General features: G+C 35.2%; 5 protein-coding genes across 6 annotated transcripts; 3 read left to right on the plus strand and 2 right to left on the minus strand.

Annotated features, from left to right (window-relative positions):
• Positions 1-517: 517 nt before the first annotated feature.
• LOC17895933 (inactive TPR repeat-containing thioredoxin TTL3) lies at positions 518-2,870 on the minus strand. The gene is made up of 5 exons (XM_006302062.2): positions 2,071-2,870; positions 1,754-1,949; positions 1,492-1,667; positions 1,022-1,355; positions 518-913 (listed from the first exon to the last, which is right to left on the minus strand). The coding sequence occupies exons 1-5, from the start codon at positions 2,784-2,786 to the stop codon at positions 743-745; spliced, it is 1,593 nt and encodes a 530-aa protein (XP_006302124.1). The 5' UTR covers positions 2,787-2,870; the 3' UTR covers positions 518-742.
• A 4,048-nt stretch (positions 2,871-6,918) lies between these two features.
• On the plus strand, positions 6,919-9,105 carry LOC17895329. 2 transcript variants are annotated; one of them, XM_023787996.1, is made up of 4 exons: positions 6,919-7,521; positions 7,619-8,373; positions 8,460-8,919; positions 9,035-9,105. In XM_023787996.1, exons 1-3 carry the CDS (start codon positions 7,234-7,236, stop codon positions 8,881-8,883), a joined length of 1,467 nt encoding a protein of 488 aa, XP_023643764.1. In that variant the 5' UTR covers positions 6,919-7,233; the 3' UTR covers positions 8,884-8,919; positions 9,035-9,105. The 2 variants fall into 2 exon arrangements, with proteins under 2 accessions (XP_023643764.1, XP_006301526.1); XM_006301464.2 differs by lacking the exon at positions 9,035-9,105 and having other exon boundaries at positions 6,920-7,521; positions 8,460-8,996.
• Positions 8,884-11,017, minus strand: LOC17896040 (uncharacterized methyltransferase At1g78140, chloroplastic). Its single transcript, XM_023787997.1, has 8 exons — positions 10,796-11,017; positions 10,500-10,606; positions 10,231-10,374; positions 10,034-10,115; positions 9,637-9,833; positions 9,442-9,553; positions 9,260-9,367; positions 8,884-9,155 (listed from the first exon to the last, which is right to left on the minus strand). The coding sequence occupies exons 1-8, from the start codon at positions 10,961-10,963 to the stop codon at positions 9,009-9,011; spliced, it is 1,065 nt and encodes a 354-aa protein (XP_023643765.1). The 5' UTR covers positions 10,964-11,017; the 3' UTR covers positions 8,884-9,008.
• An 879-nt stretch (positions 11,018-11,896) lies between these two features.
• LOC17894807 lies at positions 11,897-13,685 on the plus strand. The gene is made up of 5 exons (XM_006302610.2): positions 11,897-12,153; positions 12,247-12,320; positions 12,637-12,736; positions 12,822-13,100; positions 13,183-13,685. The coding sequence occupies exons 1-5, from the start codon at positions 12,031-12,033 to the stop codon at positions 13,429-13,431; spliced, it is 825 nt and encodes a 274-aa protein (XP_006302672.1). The 5' UTR covers positions 11,897-12,030; the 3' UTR covers positions 13,432-13,685.
• Positions 13,686-15,338: 1,653 nt separating this feature from the next.
• On the plus strand, positions 15,339-17,676 carry LOC17896293 (putative pumilio homolog 7, chloroplastic). Its single transcript, XM_006301595.2, has 5 exons — positions 15,339-16,654; positions 16,729-16,891; positions 16,974-17,137; positions 17,225-17,480; positions 17,572-17,676. Exons 1-5 carry the CDS (start codon positions 15,339-15,341, stop codon positions 17,674-17,676), a joined length of 2,004 nt encoding a protein of 667 aa, XP_006301657.2.
• Positions 17,677-22,138: the final 4,462 nt, after the last annotated feature.

The raw sequence follows: 22,138 nt of genomic DNA on the forward strand, positions 1-22,138 counted from the left end.
ATCACTCACTATCAGGAGAAGAAGACATTGTATATGCATCATAAGATGAACGACCACTACAAACAAACATACACTCATTGTCAAACCTCCATTACCAAAGTTTCTTCCATCTTTTTTGTTTTTTTCCTGACCATCTTGCAATATAGTAATAGATTCGTTTTCAACACTAAATCTGCTAACATTCAGACTAACAACTTTGTATACATATGTTATTGTGTAACAATTTATATAGCATGTTTTTTCGCAAAATGTAAACTGATATTAGATGTACACTTATAAAGCTCATTTGATTAGATGGCTTGTCTAATTTCCGATCACTTTGTTATTCATGTTTGGTTCTAAAATTAAAAACTCTAGATCACACATGAGTTTCGAGTAAAAACGGCTTTCAGCTATGTCTGCAGATCCATAAGTCCTTGAGACAAGGCTTAGACATATGACAAATCTATGACCTGAGGTTACAAAATTCACAAAAACCAAAACTTGAATATTTTTTTTAAAGAGAGAAATTATAAGACTTTTCCCTTATTATAAGAGTTTTTAGTCTATCCGTTTGATACAAAATTTTGACTGGTAAAAACACAATAAAAAAAAAAAATCCCCTAAATTGAGAAAATGATAAAATTAGCAAAAACACAACAAAAGGCAAACAAACACGCAGACACAATCAAATCATTTTGAAAAAAAAAAAAAATCTCTTAAAACTATACAAATTCAGCTTAGCCAATAAACATCTCCCATTTCAATTAACCACAACTAAATCCGAGCCGGTTCCTTTAAACGGGACATTACCACCGTTCTGCTTCCTAAACCGGACATTCACCTCAGCCAAGGCTCTTCTAGTCTCTTCGTCTTCAGGTGTCTCCATCACCAACAACTCATATTCTTGAATCGCGTGTTGCCATTTCTCCAACTACTTACACAGATTAAACCAACAAACACAAATTACATTACACTAATAAAAAATTAGCAATGCAATCTCAATATCGGGTCGGACCGGTTAAATAGAACTTTTGACTACCTTGGCATAAGAATCAGCCCTGCGCCGTCTCGCCTTCCGGTACGACGGCTGGAGGCTGAGAGCCAATGTGCAATCTTCAATGGCTTTCTCGAACAGACCAAGCTTAAATCTTGAGGCAGCTCTGTTACAGAGCAAGAGTGCATTATATGGATCTTTCTCAAGTCCTTCCGTGTAAACCACGCAAGCCCCTTCGAACTTAGACGCGTTGAAAAGCAAGTTTCCGCTCAGTCTCGCCGAAGCAACGGCTCTCGCTTTTCTAGCCACCGCGTTTACTTCTTCGCTGCTTGGATCCAGTCGAGCCGCTTGCGTCGACGCCGTGACTGCATCTTCAAATCTGTCCAAGAAAGAAAGCAAAACATAAGTCTCTCCTCACATTTTACTATTTAATAAACCGGCAAGATGTTCCCTTCCGAAGAAGTGAAACGCCACACTGTTCTCTTGTAGGGGTGATAGTAGTACAGTACACTGACCTTCCTACAGCAATGTAGACCTGAGCCCCGACCATTAAGAGGTAAGAAGTGATGGAAAGACCAAAAATCTTTATGAAACTATCAATCTCAAAACGTTTTGTCCCTTTCTGGTACACGCTGTATGCTTCCTCGTGTCGTTGAAGATGCAATAAAGCCTCAGTTTGAAGCGCATAGACCTTTAAGAGATTGAGAATTATGGGTTTAATTAGACAAAATACTATATTTGGATACACAGAAAAGACAAACAAGTAAGAAAGCTAACCCGAGGAGAAGAATCTGCTCCATATGATATTGCAAAAAGAGTCTCTTTCAAGGCAACATTCCATTCCTTTGATCTTCGAGCTTCATCGCACCTCCTTAAGCATTTTATAACATCTTCAACTTGTTCTATATGTTTTGTCTCTGTATATTTTCCAGCTTCGTTATAATGACTCAAAGCTTTTTCAACCTCACCCAATCTGGTCAACACACAAAATTCAGGGCTCAGTTTGATGTTTAATAAACTATACGGTACCATAGAGTAATAATCTCAAATTTCCAGGGGCTAGTTAGAGAAATTAAAAAAGCAAAAGACTCTACCTGAGTTGGAGGGAAGCGAGTCTCTGATGAGCTCTCTCATAAGTTGGGTTTAGTCTTAAAGCTTCTTCGCAAGCATCGGAAGCTTCAAGAAGACGACCGAGACTGATCAAAGCGGCGGATTTGTTACACCAATACGTCGGCGTTTTGGGGTCAGCTGAGATGGCTCTTTCGTAAAACACAAGAGCTTCTCCAAACCTCCCACGACAGTACTCTTCGTTTCCCATTCTCTTGAGAGCCTCTGGATCGAGTCTGTAATTTACCGGTTTGCCCTCCCACCTGCTTTTCGTCTGTGCTACGTCGACTTTAACGGCGGGCTGTGGTTTCACTATGATGTTCCCCATGACGCCGTTAAGTGAGAATCTCTTGCTCTCTGTTCTTGATGAGCCCGACGAGATCGATTTCTTTGCGGAATCTGATGATTTTCTGGCGGAATCCGATGATTTTCTCGGGTGGTTCTCATCTACTTTTGGCTTTTGTTGGGGTTTCTGGGAATCAGACTTCCTTGGCTGAGAAGAAGCATCGGTGGATTTTCTTGGGAGGATTTTAGGGTTTGTAGTAGTGGCTGTTGACTTGGAAGGCAAGTCATCTTTTACCCTGTGATCTTTTTCCGGCAAAGAGGGTTTTCGCCGGCGAGGGCTCCAGCTTTGGAAAATACAGCCAAGGATACTCTCACAACACAGTTTTTGACCCGTGGAGATTTTCTTCGATCTAGCCATTTTTGGAGAAGATAAAAAGATTGAAGCTTTGAAGAAGGTAAAAGCACTGTGAAGAGTTGGATGAAGCAGAGGAGTAAGTAAAGAGTTTTTTCTTTTGAGTTGAAGATGAAAGGATGTTTAAGGCATTAAGTTATATATAAGTCTAAGAAAAGAGTATACAGTGGAGTACTTTCCAAGAAACCAACTTTTTGATTTGTCTGCCTTTTGCTATAACACAAAAATCCTGCTTTCGTTTTCTGAAAATCCAAAAAAATTAGATCTTAATTTTGATTTAATGGGGTCGATTCGTTAAAACATTCCTGTTATTGAAATAATGCGTAGGAATTATTATATGTATTGGCTGACCCTATCGTTTGATTGTTTATTGTCTTAACGGAAAAAGACGAAATACGCAAATAGCTTGTTCAAATGTTTTGGACCCTAGTGAAAATTTTAATATATAGTTTCTTTTCTTTGTTATCATTATATCTAGACATTTACGATTAATTAAAATAAGGAACACGAAGCTTTTTTCACATAAACAATTACTATCATAGAACACAAAACTGATCAAAACCTTTAGTTGGACAATTAGTTACGAGCACTAGCAATTGATTCATAATAAACTAAGCAATTCTGTTAGCAGTTGTTGTGCCCTATAATCATATAGTTTTCTTGTTGTATAGTTTTGAATACATCTATCTCATATTCCTGATTTCAAACTTTTTTTTTAATTACAACTAATCTTAGCAACAGCAATTTAGGTAAACATCAAAGCTGTATTAAACATTTATATCTAATGATGACCTCGATTGATGAGGATATATAAGTATCCTACAATGATTTGTCTAAAACATACATATAACTACCGATCTCAAATGGTTACGATTTAGCTAGTATGGTATGATAAGTGATAATTCAGCGATTATTTCGTGTTTTAAGATGTGATTTTGCTAACAAAAAAAACGTATTTTTTTTTAATGAATTCTTGAAATGGATGGAAGTAAGATTTGTCTCTTTTTACCAACTTATGATGATAATGGCATTAGTCTGTGGCACACTAACAAAAAAAAGTTAAGAAAGAACCAGAGGGTCAATGCTTGATGGTTGATCATGCTTTATAAAAGTGATTAATGGAATAATTAAGTTTATCCTCTTAAACGCCAAAGCATCCACAATAATATAGTGGGTGATATCTATATTACTATACTTTGATATATATATATATATATATATATAATAACCACCAAATTATGATCACGAACAGATTCTGCTGAAATTACGCTTAAGTTATTAAATTATGTTAAACTAAAACTTTTCTTCTTTAACTGTGACTTGTACATGAGTTAAAGTGATAAATTCATTTGATTTATATATAAATTTGTTCTACTTGAGATAATCAGATTTTTTTTTGATGTGTGAAAGAGACTACAGTACTGATAAGGTGTTCTCTTGTTCGTTCGTGCGAGTCGTCGGTGCCGGCTTTGTTGGGGACCTTCTGTCTCATACGGCAGCTTTCTTTCTTTGTCTGTTGTTGTATGTTTGATTTGGCTTTGACTACTTTTGTTTTTCTTTTCATTTTTGTCCATCCCACCTACACGTCCAAATCTTTTTTATAGATTTCACAAAAAATTCGTACTAAAGAGAAAGCTCGAGCAAAAATATCTACATCGTGCTTATGCTTAGAAATTGGATAAGAATATTTGAATATGACAGTTTTTGACACATTCAAATTAATATAGTTCATGGCCTATCAATGATAGATGTTGTCAGATACGATATGATGTTTTTGAGCTAATTGGTATGATAAGCGTAGTGTTTTCGTTTCTGTTTTGTTTCTAAATAATGCATGGAATGAATGCACTTATATTTTGCCTGCCGACAACTTAGAAAACTCGTGCTAGCTAGCAAAAAATTAAAAAAAGTATGACCAAAGTTATAATGAACCCAAAACAAAGCCACGTAAAAAGAATTTCTCTTAAATCTATCTTTTTCAAAAAAGAAACGAACAAGAATACCAAAAAGTAGTCAAAAACCAACGATTATAAATCGAATAATCATATTGTATATAATGTGGTCTTCTTGTTTCAAGTATCTTTCCTCTAAGACCGCAAACATACTTCCAACATACTATTCATCATAAGGTGGCTGTATATGGAGTATGGACCATATATACGACTGACTAGTCTAACAAATAAAGCTTTATCCAACAAGAAAATCACTGATTTAAGATTTGGTTACAAACAAAATTAAAAATATGATTACTGCTGGTTTCAGAAATAAGTAAAGGTGGTGATCAAGTTCTCTATATAGGCTTCAATTTGTTAAGCTAGCATGGCATTTTGTATACTATATATGGTCCTTGTATGTATTCAAGTATGTTATAGTATTTTTTTCTTTCTTTCTATATTCACTTATGATAAAGATTGATTCATATTTTGGAGTATCCATTCAACAATAATTAAAGACCAAAAAAGAAAAAAAAAAAGAAGAGGATTAATAAAAGAAAATATATACCTTAAAGGAATATATATAATAAAGTGGTTGAACCAAAATATATATATACGGAATATATATATACGGAAAGTCACTTGGTGACCTCTACTGTACTCAAAGTGCATAAAAAAAAAAAAAAAAATCCTTTAATGTATATGCAACCCCATGATTACAAATTTGATATAATTAAAGAATACATCTACGACTTCTTATTCCGATTAATTATCATAGTTTCTAATAAATACACGACGAAACTAAAGAGAAAATAGGTGATATAATGATTGCGGGTATATTAAACACTTGAAGTCATCATACTTGTATGATAGTGTTCATTGTATAATTCATATTATGCATGTAAACGGTCGATACTTTATAATTATTTTATGTAGACGACACATATATGAATTTAAGCATATATAACATATCATTGGTGACCAATAAAAAAAAAAGATATATAACATATCATTAAATTGATCTTTTCGAACCATTACTCTTGGTTTTCTCTTCGTAGCATGGATTTGAACACTAAAATTATCAAATCATAGTCAAATAATGTTAAAGATGGCAAACAATATGATGGAATCTATGGCGTGTGGACCTTGTAACCGGAAAATAATATATGACAAAATGAAGGTGGCTTTGGTTTAAAGATTAAATATGCGAAAACCCGATCATTTTCTTATGATTTTTTTTTGTTTTTTTTGTTAAAGATCATTTCTTATGAATTGCCAAATTCAATAAGTATTATTGAATATAATTCTTTACTCATACATGCATTGGAGAAGCTAATCAAAAACAATAAATATTAATGTCTATATTATATAATTCAAAATTTTAGATATGGAATCTTAGATTGTATCGGGATACATATAAGGTTTTTATTACTACTGGAAAACTAAACGGTTGTATAAATATTCATAGTATTGAAGTTATCGTCATGTTGAGCAACTCGTTATTTATTAGATATTTTAAAATGATGGTGGAAGATGTTGCCAATTGATTTAATAAAATGGTTTGGAATATCCAAATATAAAAAATAATTTAAATAAAAAGACGAAGGTAAATTAGATTAGGGGGAAAAATGTATAAGGCACATGATCCAAAGGTACATTGGGACTACCATAGATACTGTATATGCTTGGCTTAGAAGGGAAAAAGAATAAAAGAAGAAGAGTTGCTATTTTTGGATATTTCTTCAGTTAGGGTTTTAGCTCCAACTAAACTCTTTTACTAAACAGGGGACGTTCGTTGCTTATACACGAATATGAGCTTGGAATATAAGACTTGTTCAAACAGAAGTAAGTGGTAGAATAGGCCCATCCATGTTCGGTCCTTATGAGAAAAAATAATTCAATCATGCGAATGTGATGATTAACCTTCAAGCTAAGTATGAAATATATTGAACTGAGTGTTACAAAGTTACAATGACACTGTTGGTCGACAAATTGTTTTTCTTTTCCCCCACAACACTAGAAAAAAATACTAACAATTTGACTTGTGAGGACCATAGGTTAGTCCAAGCGTATACAATAATACCTTCTGTAATTTTTATAACTATCAGTTAACATTTTAAATGCAGTATAAAATTTATTAATGGACCTGAAACATTTACCCAAGGCCCCAAAAGAAAAATTGGAATTTATTTGATCGCTTATAAAATAATGGGCCTAAGCCCATAACTTGTAGAAAACAGTAATAAGCGTATACACGTCAGCAGTGAGAATCCTTTCGGGATCACCGGGAATGTCATCGCCTTCTTTGACCATTTTCACGCGCCACCGTCAGTGACCACGTATCGTGTAATTGGCTGACTCTCTCCACCGTCAACATTGATGATTCACATTCCAAATTTATATTTCGGTTACGAAATAAACTCAATGAAAAAAAGAAAAAAATCAGATCGAAATTAGAAACCCATCAAAAACCCAAAATAAATAAAAAAAAATTTGCATATTTGGTTTAATCAGGAAAGATGAAGGCGGAGACGGTGACGCTGATACTAGTGAATCTAGCCGGAATAATGGAGAGAGCTGACGAATCTCTGCTTCCAGGTGTGTACAAAGAGGTCGGTTTGGCTCTCCACACTGATCCAACCGGACTTGGGTCGTTGACGTTGCTGCGGTCCATGGTTCAAGCCGCTTGTTATCCCTTGGCTGCGTACATGGCTATCAGACATAACCGAGCTCACGTTATAGCTCTCGGTGCATTTCTCTGGTCCGCTGCTACTTTCCTTGTTGCCTTCTCTTCCACTTTCTTCCAGGTTCTCTGCCTTTTTCCACAATTAAGGTTTTTTTTTTGGTTTTATGGGTTTGGGTTTGTGAGACACATAATCTCTTGAGACATTTCTGATCGAGCAGGTCGCAGTGTCTAGAGCTCTGAATGGAATTGGTCTTGCCCTAGTGGCTCCAGCTATTCAGTCTCTTGTTGCTGACTCAACTGATGATGCCAACCGTGGCACTGCTTTTGGATGGTTACAGTTAACAGCTAACATCGGTTCGATCCTAGGAGGGCTTTGCTCTGTCTTAATAGCTCCATTAACCTTCATGGGCATACCTGGTTGGAGAGTTGCTTTCCATATCGTAGGTGTGATCAGCGTTATCGTTGGTGTATTAGTCAGAGTTTTCGCTAATGACCCTCATTTTGTGAAGGATGGTGTTGATGTTTCCAATCAACGAGGTTTGAGGAAACCTTTTTGTACAGAGGTGAAAGATTTGGTCAGGGAAGCTGATACAGTCATAAAGATCCGGTCTTTTCAGATCATTGTGGCTCAGGGAGTGACAGGATCGTTTCCTTGGTCTGCTCTTTCTTTTGCACCCATGTGGTTGGAACTCATCGGGTTCTCACACGGGACAACTGCATTCTTGATGGGTCTTTTCGTGGCTGCATCTTCTCTCGGAGGCTTATTTGGAGGCAAAATGGGAGATTTTCTGTCTATCCGTCTTCCTAATTCCGGAAGAATCATTCTCGCACAGATCAGCTCAGCCTCAGCGATCCCGCTTGCTGCAATTCTCTTGTTGGTCTTACCAGATGATCCATCCACAGCTGCAATCCATGGTCTGATCTTAGTCCTGTTGGGGCTGTTTGTTTCTTGGAATGCTCCTGCTACGAACAAGTAAAGTTTCTCTCTTTACTATGCCTAGTGATGCGTTACTCTCTATCTTTTCATTGTTGTCGCTGACCTTGGTGAAACAAATGCAGCCCCATCTTTGCAGAGATTGTTCCAGAGAAATCAAGAACAAGCGTATACGCACTGGATAAATCCTTTGAGTCGATCTTATCATCGTTTGCGCCCCCTATAGTAGGAATCCTGGCACAGCATGTGTATGGTTACAAACCAATCCCTGAAGGGTCATCGAGGTTAGCAGAGATAGCCACGGATAGAGAGAATGCAACATCTCTAGCCAAAGCTCTTTATACATCTATAGGAATCCCAATGGCAGTGTGCTGCTTCATCTACTCCTTTCTTTACCGTACCTATCCTCTAGACAGAGATCGTGCTCGTATGGAAGCTTTTATAGGTTCTGAGATGCGTGAACTGCTTCCGGAAAGTTTCAACAGAGATATCGAGTTTTCACAAGAAGACCCTTTTGGGAACCAAGTTAAAAACCAATTTACAACGTAGTAGATAGGCAAATTTGCAAAGAACTTTCCAAAATAGGTACGGTATGCTCTCTCGAGTTGTTCTAATATTTATAACTTTACACCAGGAAATTGTATATTCTATGCATTAGAGTAGCATTAAGAGTGTCAGCTTCTCTGGCTTTTTGTGGCAGAGAGCATTATAAATGGCCCGTTTCTAACACGAGTGAAGCCAACAAGTCCACAGGCTTTGCAGAGATCTTCAAGCTCACGTTCGCTCAGAAAGACGTGAGAACCTGAATAACTCATGAATTCCTGCCATTGTCATAACCAGAATGTATAATCAGTCACAGACCACACAAGAGACATCAATTGAATGTGTTAAGACTTAGAAGTAACATATGCAGTTATGCACACACCTGACGAAGATTTTTCAAGAACGGGATAAAACTAAAAGGGCCGTCATAAATGAATGTAGTGGCCACAAATACTCCTCCAGGTCTAAGAACACGGCTTATCTCAGCAACCTAGACGAACCAAAGGGAACATATAACACATAATGTATTATTGTAAAATGTTAAAATTAGGAGAAAAGCGTTACGGCTGAGGAAGGTGAAGGCCAACAATGGAGAGCAGCACCAGCATGGACAGCGTCAAGTGAACCCGAAAGGAAAGGAAGTCTAGCAATGTCTGCTCGGACTAGGACAAGTTTCCTGGAATTGTGACAGCGGAGTAAATTTAACACATCTAGTTACCCAAGATCTAATGGAAGGAGCTAAAGGTGAAAAGTACAAACTCTTTGTTGGGAAAGTTTTCTTCTTGATTTAAGAGTTCATAGCACTGTCGCAGCATATTCTCCGAGTAATCAAGGGCAACAACCAGAGAAAATAGCTCACTTCTAGCGAATAACCTCGAGAACATCCCACTTCCGCAACTGGCATCAATGATATTGCCTCCCAAAACAGGCTTCAAGTAGTCTTTAGCCATTTCAAACTGTGGAGTACAACGTTAGCCATGTTTAGTTCTGGCCATAAATTGCAGGATGAAGAACATACAACAGAAACCATCAGTTTTCTAACCAAGTATAAGCTTCAATAAGTTGACTAGCAAACAGAATTTAACACATTTAAAAAAAAAAAAAAATTGCAGCAAAAGAAGAGGCCTTAAAGAAGGAGAGAGCTTCTCCGTCTCACCTCTTTCTCTGGTCCTGGAAAACCTCCCCATACGAAATTCTGACGCCAACCCCTCTCATAAAGGAACGAGACTAATGGAGTCCTGCAAAACAACAAGGCCAAAAAATATTGGTTTTTACATAGAAGAGAGGGAAGTTGATTCTAAGAAAAGATAAAGCCTAAAATTGGCAAGGAACCAGTAAAAGCATGTCATCCACCTGAACAACTCTGTTGCAAGTGGCATTGGTTCACTGTATTGCTTGCTTCCACTAGCGACAGCCAAATCAAGATGCGTCTCATTACCCGAGTAACTCCTTTTACAGGTATTGCATTGTAATTGAGCACCAGAGGCACCAGATTCTCTGTAGCCAAGAAAATATAAAACATATCTAACTTCCTTCTAAAAAAAAAAAAACGAGCATTGACTTCCTCTCTCAATACTAATTTCTGGAAAACCCGATAAAAACCAGTGAACAGTAAGACTCACACTAATCCATTAGGTTGACTAATCCATGCGAAGGAGTTATAACAGATGGGACAAGCTAGAATCTTCTTCTCTCCTCTGTTCTTCTCATTCTCGATAAGAGAGTCCACCTGCACATCAATCTAATTGAATCAGCTGAGGAAATGGTGATCATCAAACAAAACCATATCACACTGAACATAAAGCTTGGGGAATAAAATAAATAATCACAGCAAAGTACCAAAAAAAGTAACTCCTAATCGTAATTAGAATCTGTTCCTATGCAAAAAAAAACTGGAGAAGAAGGAAGAGAAGCGTACATTCGAATTCGTCTCGGCGGAGACAGAGACAGAAGAAGCGTGGGCTGATCTGGAAACGAAAACAACGTGTCTTTGAGCCGGGAACTTGACGGGAAGAACCCGCGACAAGGAAAAACCAGTGGGGAGAAACGCCGTTGAGAATCGACCGGAAACAACCGTCATCGGCATTTTTCCCAGGCCTCCGTGGCTGCCTATTGAGCACGACTGTCACTTTTTAATAAAGCAATTTAAAGACACACAAAAAGCGTGAATACAATTTTTTGAAAACAAATTTAAAATTATCGGCAAACTTGGAGTTTTTGAAAGAGAAAGCCCGTCTTCGATGATGGATCCTCTAATAAAGCCCAATAACGATGATGGATCCTTTAATAAAGCCCAATAATCTATCAGTAGAATTGGTTTGGATCTAAAGTTTTGGCCTTTGTAATTTAAAAAAAAAAATTTATTCTGATAATTCTTAACTTTTTTTCTGCTTGACTTTTTTTTTCTAAGCTTATATTTCATCCCTAATTACATTTTTTTATCACGAATAATTAGGCTCACAGATTGCGGAAAACAATTAAGATTAAGGCCTAATTGAGAGGATAAAATCTCGGCTTTTTAAAAAATTAATGACACCCTCTAAATCAAATTATACATGTTGTGTGCTAATAAAAAAAAGTGGGCATCACGTGATGACTGCTTAAGATAAAAACGTTGGTAAAAGTCTTTATTAGTTGTGAATTGTGATGGCTTCACATGGTCTTGTGTCAGAAAAAATAATAATATGATTGACCCCAATAATAATAATTCTATCTAATGCGCTTCATTATTTTTTTTGTATTTTCTTTCACTTTTCTTGTGTAATTTGCAAAGCCTGTTTCAAAGAAAACAAAAGAAAACACAAGTATTTGAATATTTTTTCTGTTGAACCCGAACAAATTACAACTATTAAAATTCTTGATTAGAAAAATTTAAAATACGGATGAATCTGAATTTAATGATCACTTGTTAGTTACACGTGGCAGCGTAGAGGAGAAGCTTCCAGATCATATGAACAAAAAGAAAAGGGTAATACCGTCAATTGAGCGATTAAAACTTAAAAACTAGTGGGGAGAGTTAAGGAAAGAAGGAAGCTGAGTTAATTAATTAATCTTTGCTCAATTCTTTCTCTGTATATTTTTTCCACATTCTCTTCGATTTGTCTGCTCTAGAGAGAGAGAATCAGCGTTTGCTTCGCTTGCTAGAGAGAGAGAATGGAGAGAAGCACTCCGGTGAGAAAGCCACACACATCAACCGCAGATCTACTTACTTGGTCGGAGGTTCCGCCGCAGGATTCTCCTTCCTCCGCTTCTCGCTCCGCCGTTCGTTCCCACCAGGTACACTGTTGTTTCGCTTCTGACAGAAGGTTTTAGTTTTCTCCGTCATTGATTTGAGGAATCTTTGTTTTATTTTTTTTTGGCTTTGTGTAGCCGTCTGATGGGATTAGCAAAGTGGTGTTTGGGGGTCAAGTGACCGATGAAGAAGTTGAGAGCTTGAACAGAAGGTGAGACTTACCTCTTCCATCGCTCTTTCATTTCCACGATTTCCAATTTCAGTTTAGTTTCCAATTTTGTCTTAGTAGGACCTCGCAGTCATTTGAATTTGGTTCTGTTCCGAAACTTTTGGTGAATTGACTTCATCTGTGGATAATACTCCGTTTCTACCATTTTTTCATAGAGAATTAGTAACATCAGACTGAAAAAGTGTTTAAACTGTGCCTTGCTTTTAGGATTCTTAGATACATTTCGTATTGTGCCTAGGAGTTGGTGATCCATCCTCATGTCAAAACTTGTGACAATGTTTGTTCTATATGCCATTAGGAAACCTTGCTCAGAACATAAAATGAAGGAGATCACTGGTAGCGGCATCTTTTCTCGTAACCAAGAAGATGATGCATCAGAGCCATTACCGGTTTATCAGGTATCACCTTTTTTGATTCACCATGTTAGAATCCTTCTGTAATGTATTTTGTGCATAATCGTGAAACACTTGATTACCTCCACAGCAAACACTTAGTGGTATAAGCCATATATCATTTGGTGAAGAGGATGATCTTTCTCCCAAAAAGCCTGCTACTTTACCTGAAGTGGCCAAACAGCGAGAGCTCAGTGGGACTATGGAGAACGATTCTGCTTCTAAGCTGAAGAAGCAATTGTCTGATGCTAAATACAAAGAGATCAGTGGGCAGAACATCTTTGCACCCCCTCCTGAGATCAAACCTCGCTCTGGAACAAATCGTGCTTTGGCTCTTAAGGACAATTTCAACATCGGAGCTGAATCACAAGTAAGACCTTTCCATGTGTTTCTTGACAACTCTAAGCACTCATTGCTGTATATGGACTAATCCGAGAATCACTCTTATGCAGTCTGCTGAAGAAGACTCATCTGTGAAGACAGCAAAGAAGATTTATGACAAGAAATTCGCAGAACTGTCAGGGAACAACATATTCAAGGGAGATGCGGCCTCATCCTCTGTCGAAAAGCATCTGAGTCAAGCGAAGCTAAAGGAGATAGGAGGAAACAACATATTTTCTGATGGGAAGGTGGAGGCAAGAGACTATCTAGGTGGTGTCCGTAAACCACCGGGTGGTGAGACAAGCATCGCCCTTGTTTGAGACCCTCTTTTCCAGTAACAACTTAACTCTTTAAAAAAAGGTGTGTGTCCTTGTGGTGTCCCGTACACTTCAGCTCAAAGTGTGATTTGTATTTTGCAGTTACGGTGGTGTTATTAATATTATTATTCAGTTGTGTTTTTAAGCCGCTAGGGTTTCTAATGTATCTTCCTGTAATAGTTATAACAAGTTCGGGGCTGTAATCTGTTGGGAGATTATTAGCATTGCTACGAAACAGTGGATATTTGCTTGGGTCAGAAGTTTGTTTTCGTTTTCTAGGTCTTTCCAAACCGGAAAGAACCAAAGTAATTTAATACGCAATAGTTTCGAGCATAAAGGATCCTAATTTATGTCGTAAAATTAAGCTGGCATTGACACAAAAGCTTTGAGCATGTGACACGTGATTTACAGTATACACGCACGCACACTTAGATGGTTTACAGCCTACGTTGCGTACGTATTACTTAACTACGTAAATGCAATATCGTTGAGAAGGAAAAGAAAGAAGAGGACTTTGTAAAAGGAAGATGCTTTAGGTCTAAAATAGGAACAAGTAGTAAAGTAGCTTCCAAGACAAAAGTGAGATAGATCATAGATGTGATGGACCCTCTTCTTTAACTTCCACAATTGTGCTTATGAAAACCAAAGTCACTTTTGACATATATAATTCGATATTGCTTTCATATCGATTCTGATTTTCTTTTTCATTTTGTTATTAAATAGGTTTCTAATGATTTTTACACCTTCAAATCAAATATTAAAAGAATATACGGCTTATTTATGATTTACACTGTACAACAATTAAATAGATTTTAGTTTGGCTAAAAAAAAGATCAAGTTTGGTAGATCTAGTAGATCGAGTTTGGCTTAAAAAAAAAAAGGATTTTAGTGGATCAAAAGTTAACAGAAAAAATTACGGATTCAAAATCTAAAGATAATGATAATTTACAATTTTTTCAATGTTGATTAAGTCTTACTTACATCAAAATATGTACAAAAATAGAGAACATTACTAACACCAAAAGTAGAAAATCAGGCAGAAAACTACGTTGCTTTTGTTATCTTAAACCGTTAGAGAAAATATACAAAAAAAACAAAATGGCGTAATTTTTGTATTTTTCATATTTACTTCAATGGCGTAAATAAACAACGACTGTAGGGTTTTTTTTCAGTTATGTGAAACAAAATAAAACTATAAATCTTTAGGTTATAACTTATAAGATTTACACTTCTACTACTAAAAAATGATATAACAAATTAAACGTTCTTATTCTTTAATCTTTACACAGATTAAAAAAATTATAATATCCAATTATTTATACTTTCAATATTGTACTTTAATTTAGTTGAAGAAAGGTTCAAACAAACAAAAACAAAATCTAAAATAAGAAAGGTTTTACCCATTCAAAACTTGTACTTGTACTAGTTTGTAAGGATAATAAGGTTGATTTAGTCTTCATATCGAAATCAGTAATAATTAGAAAACGATTAAAACATAGAAAATCAAGGAGAATAATGCGTTGTCTAAATTTATATCTTTTAGATATATTAAATCATATTACTTAAGCCTAAACCGTTAGAGATAAAAAAGAAGATGAGAAGCAAGAAGATACTAACTTAAAGATAAAACGAGAGAATCTTACTACACTTTCTCTACTCTTAATCTCTCTCTATATACCATTGTGTGTGATATTTTGAAACCTTTCGTTTCCATTTTTATGGCGTAAAAGAGGATTTGTACGTTTTATAATCCTTTATAGTTTATAAGGTAAAAAAATTTTAATTTGTTTTCTTCTCTTGTACATATATTGTTCTTGATGTGAGATCTTCTTTATTACGTTTCTCATGCCTAATCATAGTAATTTTGTCTTCAGTGTTGTTGTTGTTACAGAGAGGTGTTTTTTTATAAAATGAAGATGGATGAGTTTCGTGAAGCTTCGGTCTCTTCGTCTCCTTCAACTCCACTACGAACACCGTCCCATTCTCCTAACCTCTTTCATGGAGATTTCTCCTACAGCAACAGATTCTCTTTCAACTCTTCGTCGGATTATTCTCTGTCGAGTTCCTTCTCTAATGGGTTCTGCTCTCCCGAGGACAGTTCTTCTCCGTTCGCTTCTCCTCCGTTTAACGGGACCATTCCTAAACACAATCACACTTCTTCACCTGTCTCTTATCACCATAATGATTTCTTGTTTCGTAAAGATCATGAAAAGAGTGTTGTTAATGGTGATGAGTTAGGTTTATGTGAAGATCTCTACCGTATGAATATCAAGGACGATGTTGAAGAAGATCACGTACGCTACGGACGAACCGAGGCTCAAGGAGGTCATCTCGGTTCCTTTCCTAAGTCCGATGATTTCACTGTGGATCCACTCTTCAACTTTGCACCTAAACACTATGAATCTAACAATGGAGTCTTTCTTGATAGTGGTTTTGTCTCTCGAAGCTTTCCATGTGGATTCTTCGATCCAACGAAGGATTCTAGTGTCAACCAGGACTTGTGGTTGAACAACAATCATATTAAGTCTGGTTTCGATCAAAGAAAAAAGTTTGAGAATAATCCTAAAGCTCAAGATTCCATTGCCAATTCTCAACAAATTGGATGGCCTAGCTACTACTCAAGCAGTAATGGTGGTACTGGTCCTTACATCAATGCTCATGAGATTTTCGGAATTGGTTCTAATCGAGGTGGAATGAGAGAGTACTCTATGCCGCCACAACAACCTGAACTTTCGTATAATCATCAAACCTACAGAACAACAGCAGAAATGTTACCATTGTTCTGCCAAGGAACTCAAGTTCCTATGGTTTCAAAATGCTCAGAGCCGTTTAGCTCTGATGATAGTTTCTTTATGGACGGTATATGCTTGGATCATCAAAGAACCAGTTCTAGATCGGTGCTGTCTGATAATGGAGCTACTACAGAGATATGTCATCCTAGTCTGCCTAACATGTGTGACATTCAAGGATATGTATACTTAATGGCTAAAGATCAACATGGATGTCGATTCTTGCAGAGGATCTTCGATGAAGGAACTTCTGTTGATGCGATGATCATATTCAATGAGGTCATTGCTCATGTCGTTGAGCTTATGATGGATCCTTTTGGGAATTACTTGATGCAGAAGCTTCTAGACGTTTGTACTGAAGAACAGAGGACGCAGATCGTGCTCGTGGCAACCGCTGAGCCTGGTCAGCTTATCAGGATATCTCTCAATGCATACGGGTAAAAGATCACATACTATTTCTTCCATTGGTTTTTTTGATATCATATGCTTAGAAAAGACATGTTTTGTTCAGTACTCGAGTTGTCCAGAGATTAGTGGAAACAATCAGAACCGGAAAACAGATTTCTCTGGTGAAATCGGCGTTGAGACCCGGTTTTCTTGATTTGATCAAAGATTTAAATGGAAACCACGTGATTCAACGTTGCTTGCAATGCCTTGGCACCGAAGATAACAAGGTCAAAACAGAACAAGTTGTTTTCTATCAACTCTTTTGATCATCAGAATAGCTAACTCTTGTTCTGTTTTGTTTTCCAACAGTTTATCTTTGACGCGGCGACAAAGTTCTGCACTGAAATCGCAACACATCGACATGGATGTTGTGTGCTTCAAAAATGCATTGCTTATTCAATGAGACAACAACGAGAGAAGCTGATCGCTGAGATCTCTAGAAACAGTCTCCTTCTTGCTCAAGACCCCTTCGGGTAAATTTGATTTAACAAAACAAACCTTTTCATTAGAAGAATCTTAACAATTAACAACAAACTTTTCTTTTGTTTTGTTGTTGGCAGGAACTACGCAGTCCAATTCGTTATAGAGCTGAGGATTCCTTCTGCGGTAGCGATGATGTTGGCTCAGTTAAAAGGGCATTACGTTCAGCTTTCGATGCAAAAGTTCAGTAGCCATATGGTGGAACGATGTCTCATGCATTGTCCTGAGAGTCGTCCGCAAATCGTGCGTGAGCTCGTCTCAGTGCCTCACTTTGATCACCTTCTCCAAGACCCTTACGCCAATTTTGTCATCCAAGCCGCTCTTGCCGCCACAAAGGTACTAATCTGTTACTACTATATAGGGGATTACACTCCAGTCCAGTTTATTTCGGTTCGGTTATACCGGTTTAACGAAATATTTGTAACAGGGTCCACTTCATGCTTCGCTTGTGGAAGTCATAAGGCCACATTCGATTCTACGTAATAATCCATATTGCAAGAGGATTTTCTCAAGGAACCTATTGAAGAAGTGATCAAGTGAAGGATGATGGTGATTCGCTGAGTCTGTATTTCTATGTTGTTGTGTTTCTGTTTCTTCCCCCCCCCCCCCCCCCCAAGCTTTGTTCTGTGTTTTTTCGTATGAATAAATCTCTGGACAATGGACAATGGCCTAGATCCAGAGACCAAGAGTTTAGTGTTTGTTTCTTCTCTGTATTGTTCTGTTGTTGTTTTTGTCTCTCTGCTAATTTTGGTTTTTTTTTTGGGAATGGAGTTTCATGTTGTAAAAGATCGGGTTATTTATAATTAAACCCGGTTTTGCCTTTGAATAAAGTCTTTTGGAACTCATACATCTCATTACGACATTATTGGTCCAAGTTTCTTTTTTTTTGGTCCAAGTTTCTAATGGGCTTTTTGTTTCCGTTTTAATCAGATCAGTCAAGTCCATTTATTTTTTCGCTCTTCAGTCTTTCGACAAGCAAACGTAAATAGCTGGTTTATAAATGCCATTTATATGTTTTGAACAAACAAATTATTCGTACATAGATTAATATGATAAGGAATTTGATATTTTGAAAGAAAAGTCGGAAAAAACGATGATAAGGATAAGCAAAAATATTCTATACATTAGGATCAAATGTATTTATAGATATCTATGCCTTTCCGGCTGACAATTCAAAGCTCGAAGAACATATATTTTGTATTTGCATTTAAAACTTAATTATTTGACATAAATATGGGTAATGCATTTATTTCACATGATCAACACATCTTCTCAAACCTAATTCTTGGGCAAATCGACCGTAATTAATAAGAACATATACCATATACATTTAATGTTCATCGTCACATGCATTTTGTTTCCATCAAAATTGTTTACTCGTTTAGTAAAACTTTACATTGGATGTTATTTTATAGTCTATATATGTTGTTGACTAGCCGATCCCAACAGGTTAATTCATTAACAGAGTTGAGACTGCAAAGAGTCAAAAACTGATCAGATAGAAGCATTGGCGTTCATCATTGCACACGTGAATATAATATATCGTGTCATTGAATTGCATGGAACCACCCCCAACACACGTAAATATTGAAAGTTACAAACTGTATATACCATTTCTGATTTCTAGTAAAATTTACTTTGTTACTTATTCCATATATCCCTGCATACCAAATACAAGAAAATGTTTTGAGTTTCTGATAAACCATTTATTTCAAATACAAAAAAAAAAAAAAATGATGTAAGTGTTAGAACAACACTTACTATGAAAAGGATGGAATATATAATAAGTTTATATTGTATAAATAAAAGTGTAGTATGCATTCTTTTTTTCCCCCCATTAATATATGTACGCAGTAAAAAAAATCTTAAAAATGCATTATTATGGCTATGAAGAAAATATAATATACATGAAATTTTTTTAATACTAATAAGCTGTACAAAATTTAGCTAGCCTTACACATTTGTAATTCAGATGGTTAGATAGGTAAAGTTTTCCACCCAAATGTGAGATTATTTATTTTCTTATGAAATGTAGATATATACTTCAATGCATATAACATTTTTTTATTAAAACTTTAATGCATGTAATTGAATTTGCATTTATAATCGTTCCAAAATTATTCAATGGAAACGGGTCGACAAGTACCGAATATTTAATTCTTCCACCAGGAAATTACAACTAATTTATTTCAGAAAATAACTATAACTTGTAATTTAATTTTTGCTACATAAAATTCGTTGTAGCTTTTAAACACATTTTCTTTTATATTTTATTATATATATTATTCAATTTATGAAAAAGAAACAATTATATATAGTACAAGCTTTAAATAAATTGGAGAGAAGTTGAAAAAAACAAAAATGAAGAGACATGAATCTTTATTGTATGCATGCATGGAGGAGTGGATGTTGGGAACTTTAAAAGCTTGTTTTTCTAACATTTTAGTACAATTTCATTTTTAGAAGAATGTTTTAACATTTGTCTTCATGACAATTAGGTTCTATTTATGCATGAGTTTAAGTTTTTTAAAGGACTGATTTATCCAAACATAAATATTTGTGTTCGTTTTTTCACACAACTAGGCACAATTCTAGATAAGATATCACATATCTGCATTTTTACCAAATCAATTTATGTTTATTTTGTAATCACCAACACAAAAAGAAGAATGAACGTCCTTGTTTTAGTAGCATACACGCATGCCGTAAATCGTCTAATCTCGTCACACTGAAGACTGAAGTGTTGTTGTTTTGAGAGCCAACAAACACAAAGAATGTAACAAGCTACCAAACCGTAAATGAAAATTATGGCGTAACAACACATCATCACTTCTTTTTTTTTTTTCAAAAACATATCATCACTTTAAGCTGAACAAAATACAAGTCAAACTATCTTAACTTTATTTCCTATGAATGCGATTCACAATTTATAAGCGGAAGTAAATAAATCTTCTGCATTATAACGTTTTGGTATACTTAGACGTTATGCATATTCTAAGATTTTTGTTTTTCTATGAAAAATAAAAACCCATTTCAGAATTCAGACATGATACCTACTACATCCTTCTCCCGATCGGTTTCACGACCTTGTTTGTCGTTGTTTTTCATCATCATGATCAGTAGACCGACAATGTATCGAAATAATCAGTAGACCGAGTTCCAACATTATGCCAAAAGTGAATCACAAAGATATTTATATAGACAACGTGAAGTATAAATAAATGGTAAATGTAAAATAAATATACACAAAAAACACAGTATAAGGGAGAAAATAAAGGTTGGGAATTTATGAGGAAGGTAGCCATATTAAAAGAGCCGGAAATATAAAACGAGGAAACGATGCTCACGAGTCATGATGACATGACACATAAAATAGAGGAGGAGGAGGCCGTTGAAAGGCTTTAACTATTTACTTAGACATTTGTTTACAACTTTCAATTCGAATATCCAAAGTTGTAGTATATATTTTTTGCGATATAGTAGACAATAACAATTAATGGAGTTTGTGGAAGGAGGAGGTTGGTTAGTAATGTGGGAGTATATATTTTGTGTTATATAACCAAAAATGGGACTAGGGAGTTAATGTGAGTATTTAAAGTTGCATCGGCATTCATCAATTCATCAACCTTCCCTTCTCCCCCCTATCTTTAATTCTCTCTTTTATTGTTTCTTTCTCCATTTATATTTATTGACCTCTCTTCTTCTTCTTCACTTCTCCATCCTCCATCCATCATTCATGACACTTACACATGCATACTTGAATACTTGATCCATCCATCTATCCATATATATGATCACTTCATCATCAAGAACACGATCGAGTGGTAGAGTTGATAATAACATGAACCCATGCACCTGCATGCATCCTAATACTGATGGATCATAACGTCTAGATGACTATCTTATATAATATAACAAGGTTTTTTCTAACTTTTCACCACGTTACGACATTTGTCGCTCTCTATTGATAACATGTGTCATCTTTTATTTTTAATTAATTATTTTCATTTTTATTTTTAACTAAAACACAATATTTAACTCACACTTTAATATAAGAACTAAATTTCTCTACTCAATTTTATTCAACAAAAAATTAATAAGAATTAACTCCCACAATTGTTGATTTACTATATTTCTCTACTCAATTTTATTCAACACAAAATTAAAAAGAATTAACTCCCAAAAATGTTGATTTACTATCACATAATTAAAGTGAAAAAAGAACATAGTATTTTATAATAAAATAAATCATATATATATATATATATATATATATATATAAGTAAGGTTTCACTATCTTCTTATTGGACTATTTTTATATAATTCTTTTTTAATTATGTTTTCAGCTAAACCAAAAATAAAACACATTTAGTTATATATATATATATATTAAACTCACACTTTAATATAAAACTGAAGAAAAAATTATTTTAATTAAGGCACAAATAAAAAAATTTTGATCATATATATATTTATCTCACACTTTAATTTAAAACCAAAAAATATATATTCAATTAAAATACAATTAATTATATACATTTAACTCACACTTTAATATAAAAACTGAAATAATATAAATTTGCATTAACTATATTTTTCTACTCAATTTTAGTCAACACACAATTAATTAGAATTAACTCCCAAAACATTTTCTTCTAAATTGTAACTCTCATCACTTCTCATCTTATAAATACTCATTCTCTCATTCTCTCATTCCCTCCTCCTCTTCCACTTTACCTCAAATATTCTATAATTTTGTTTGTTTTTTTTGTGTTTTTTTTGTTGGTTGTTTGTTGTTGTATGAGCTGAAAAATAAATTTAAATACCATTGTAAAAGTTTAGTCTAAATTTTAGTTTTTAGACACTCTATGATATATATTTACATTGTTTTATTGATTTTTTAAGATTCATCTCTATTGTCTATTTTAGATTACCATCTTATAATTAACCTCTCTCTCTCTCTGTCTCTCATTCTCTATCACTACATTCATGTA

This window comes from Capsella rubella, unplaced genomic scaffold (genome assembly GCF_000375325.1).
Source record: "Capsella rubella cultivar Monte Gargano unplaced genomic scaffold, Caprub1_0 scaffold_2, whole genome shotgun sequence".
Lineage (NCBI taxonomy): Eukaryota > Viridiplantae > Streptophyta > Magnoliopsida > Brassicales > Brassicaceae > Capsella > Capsella rubella.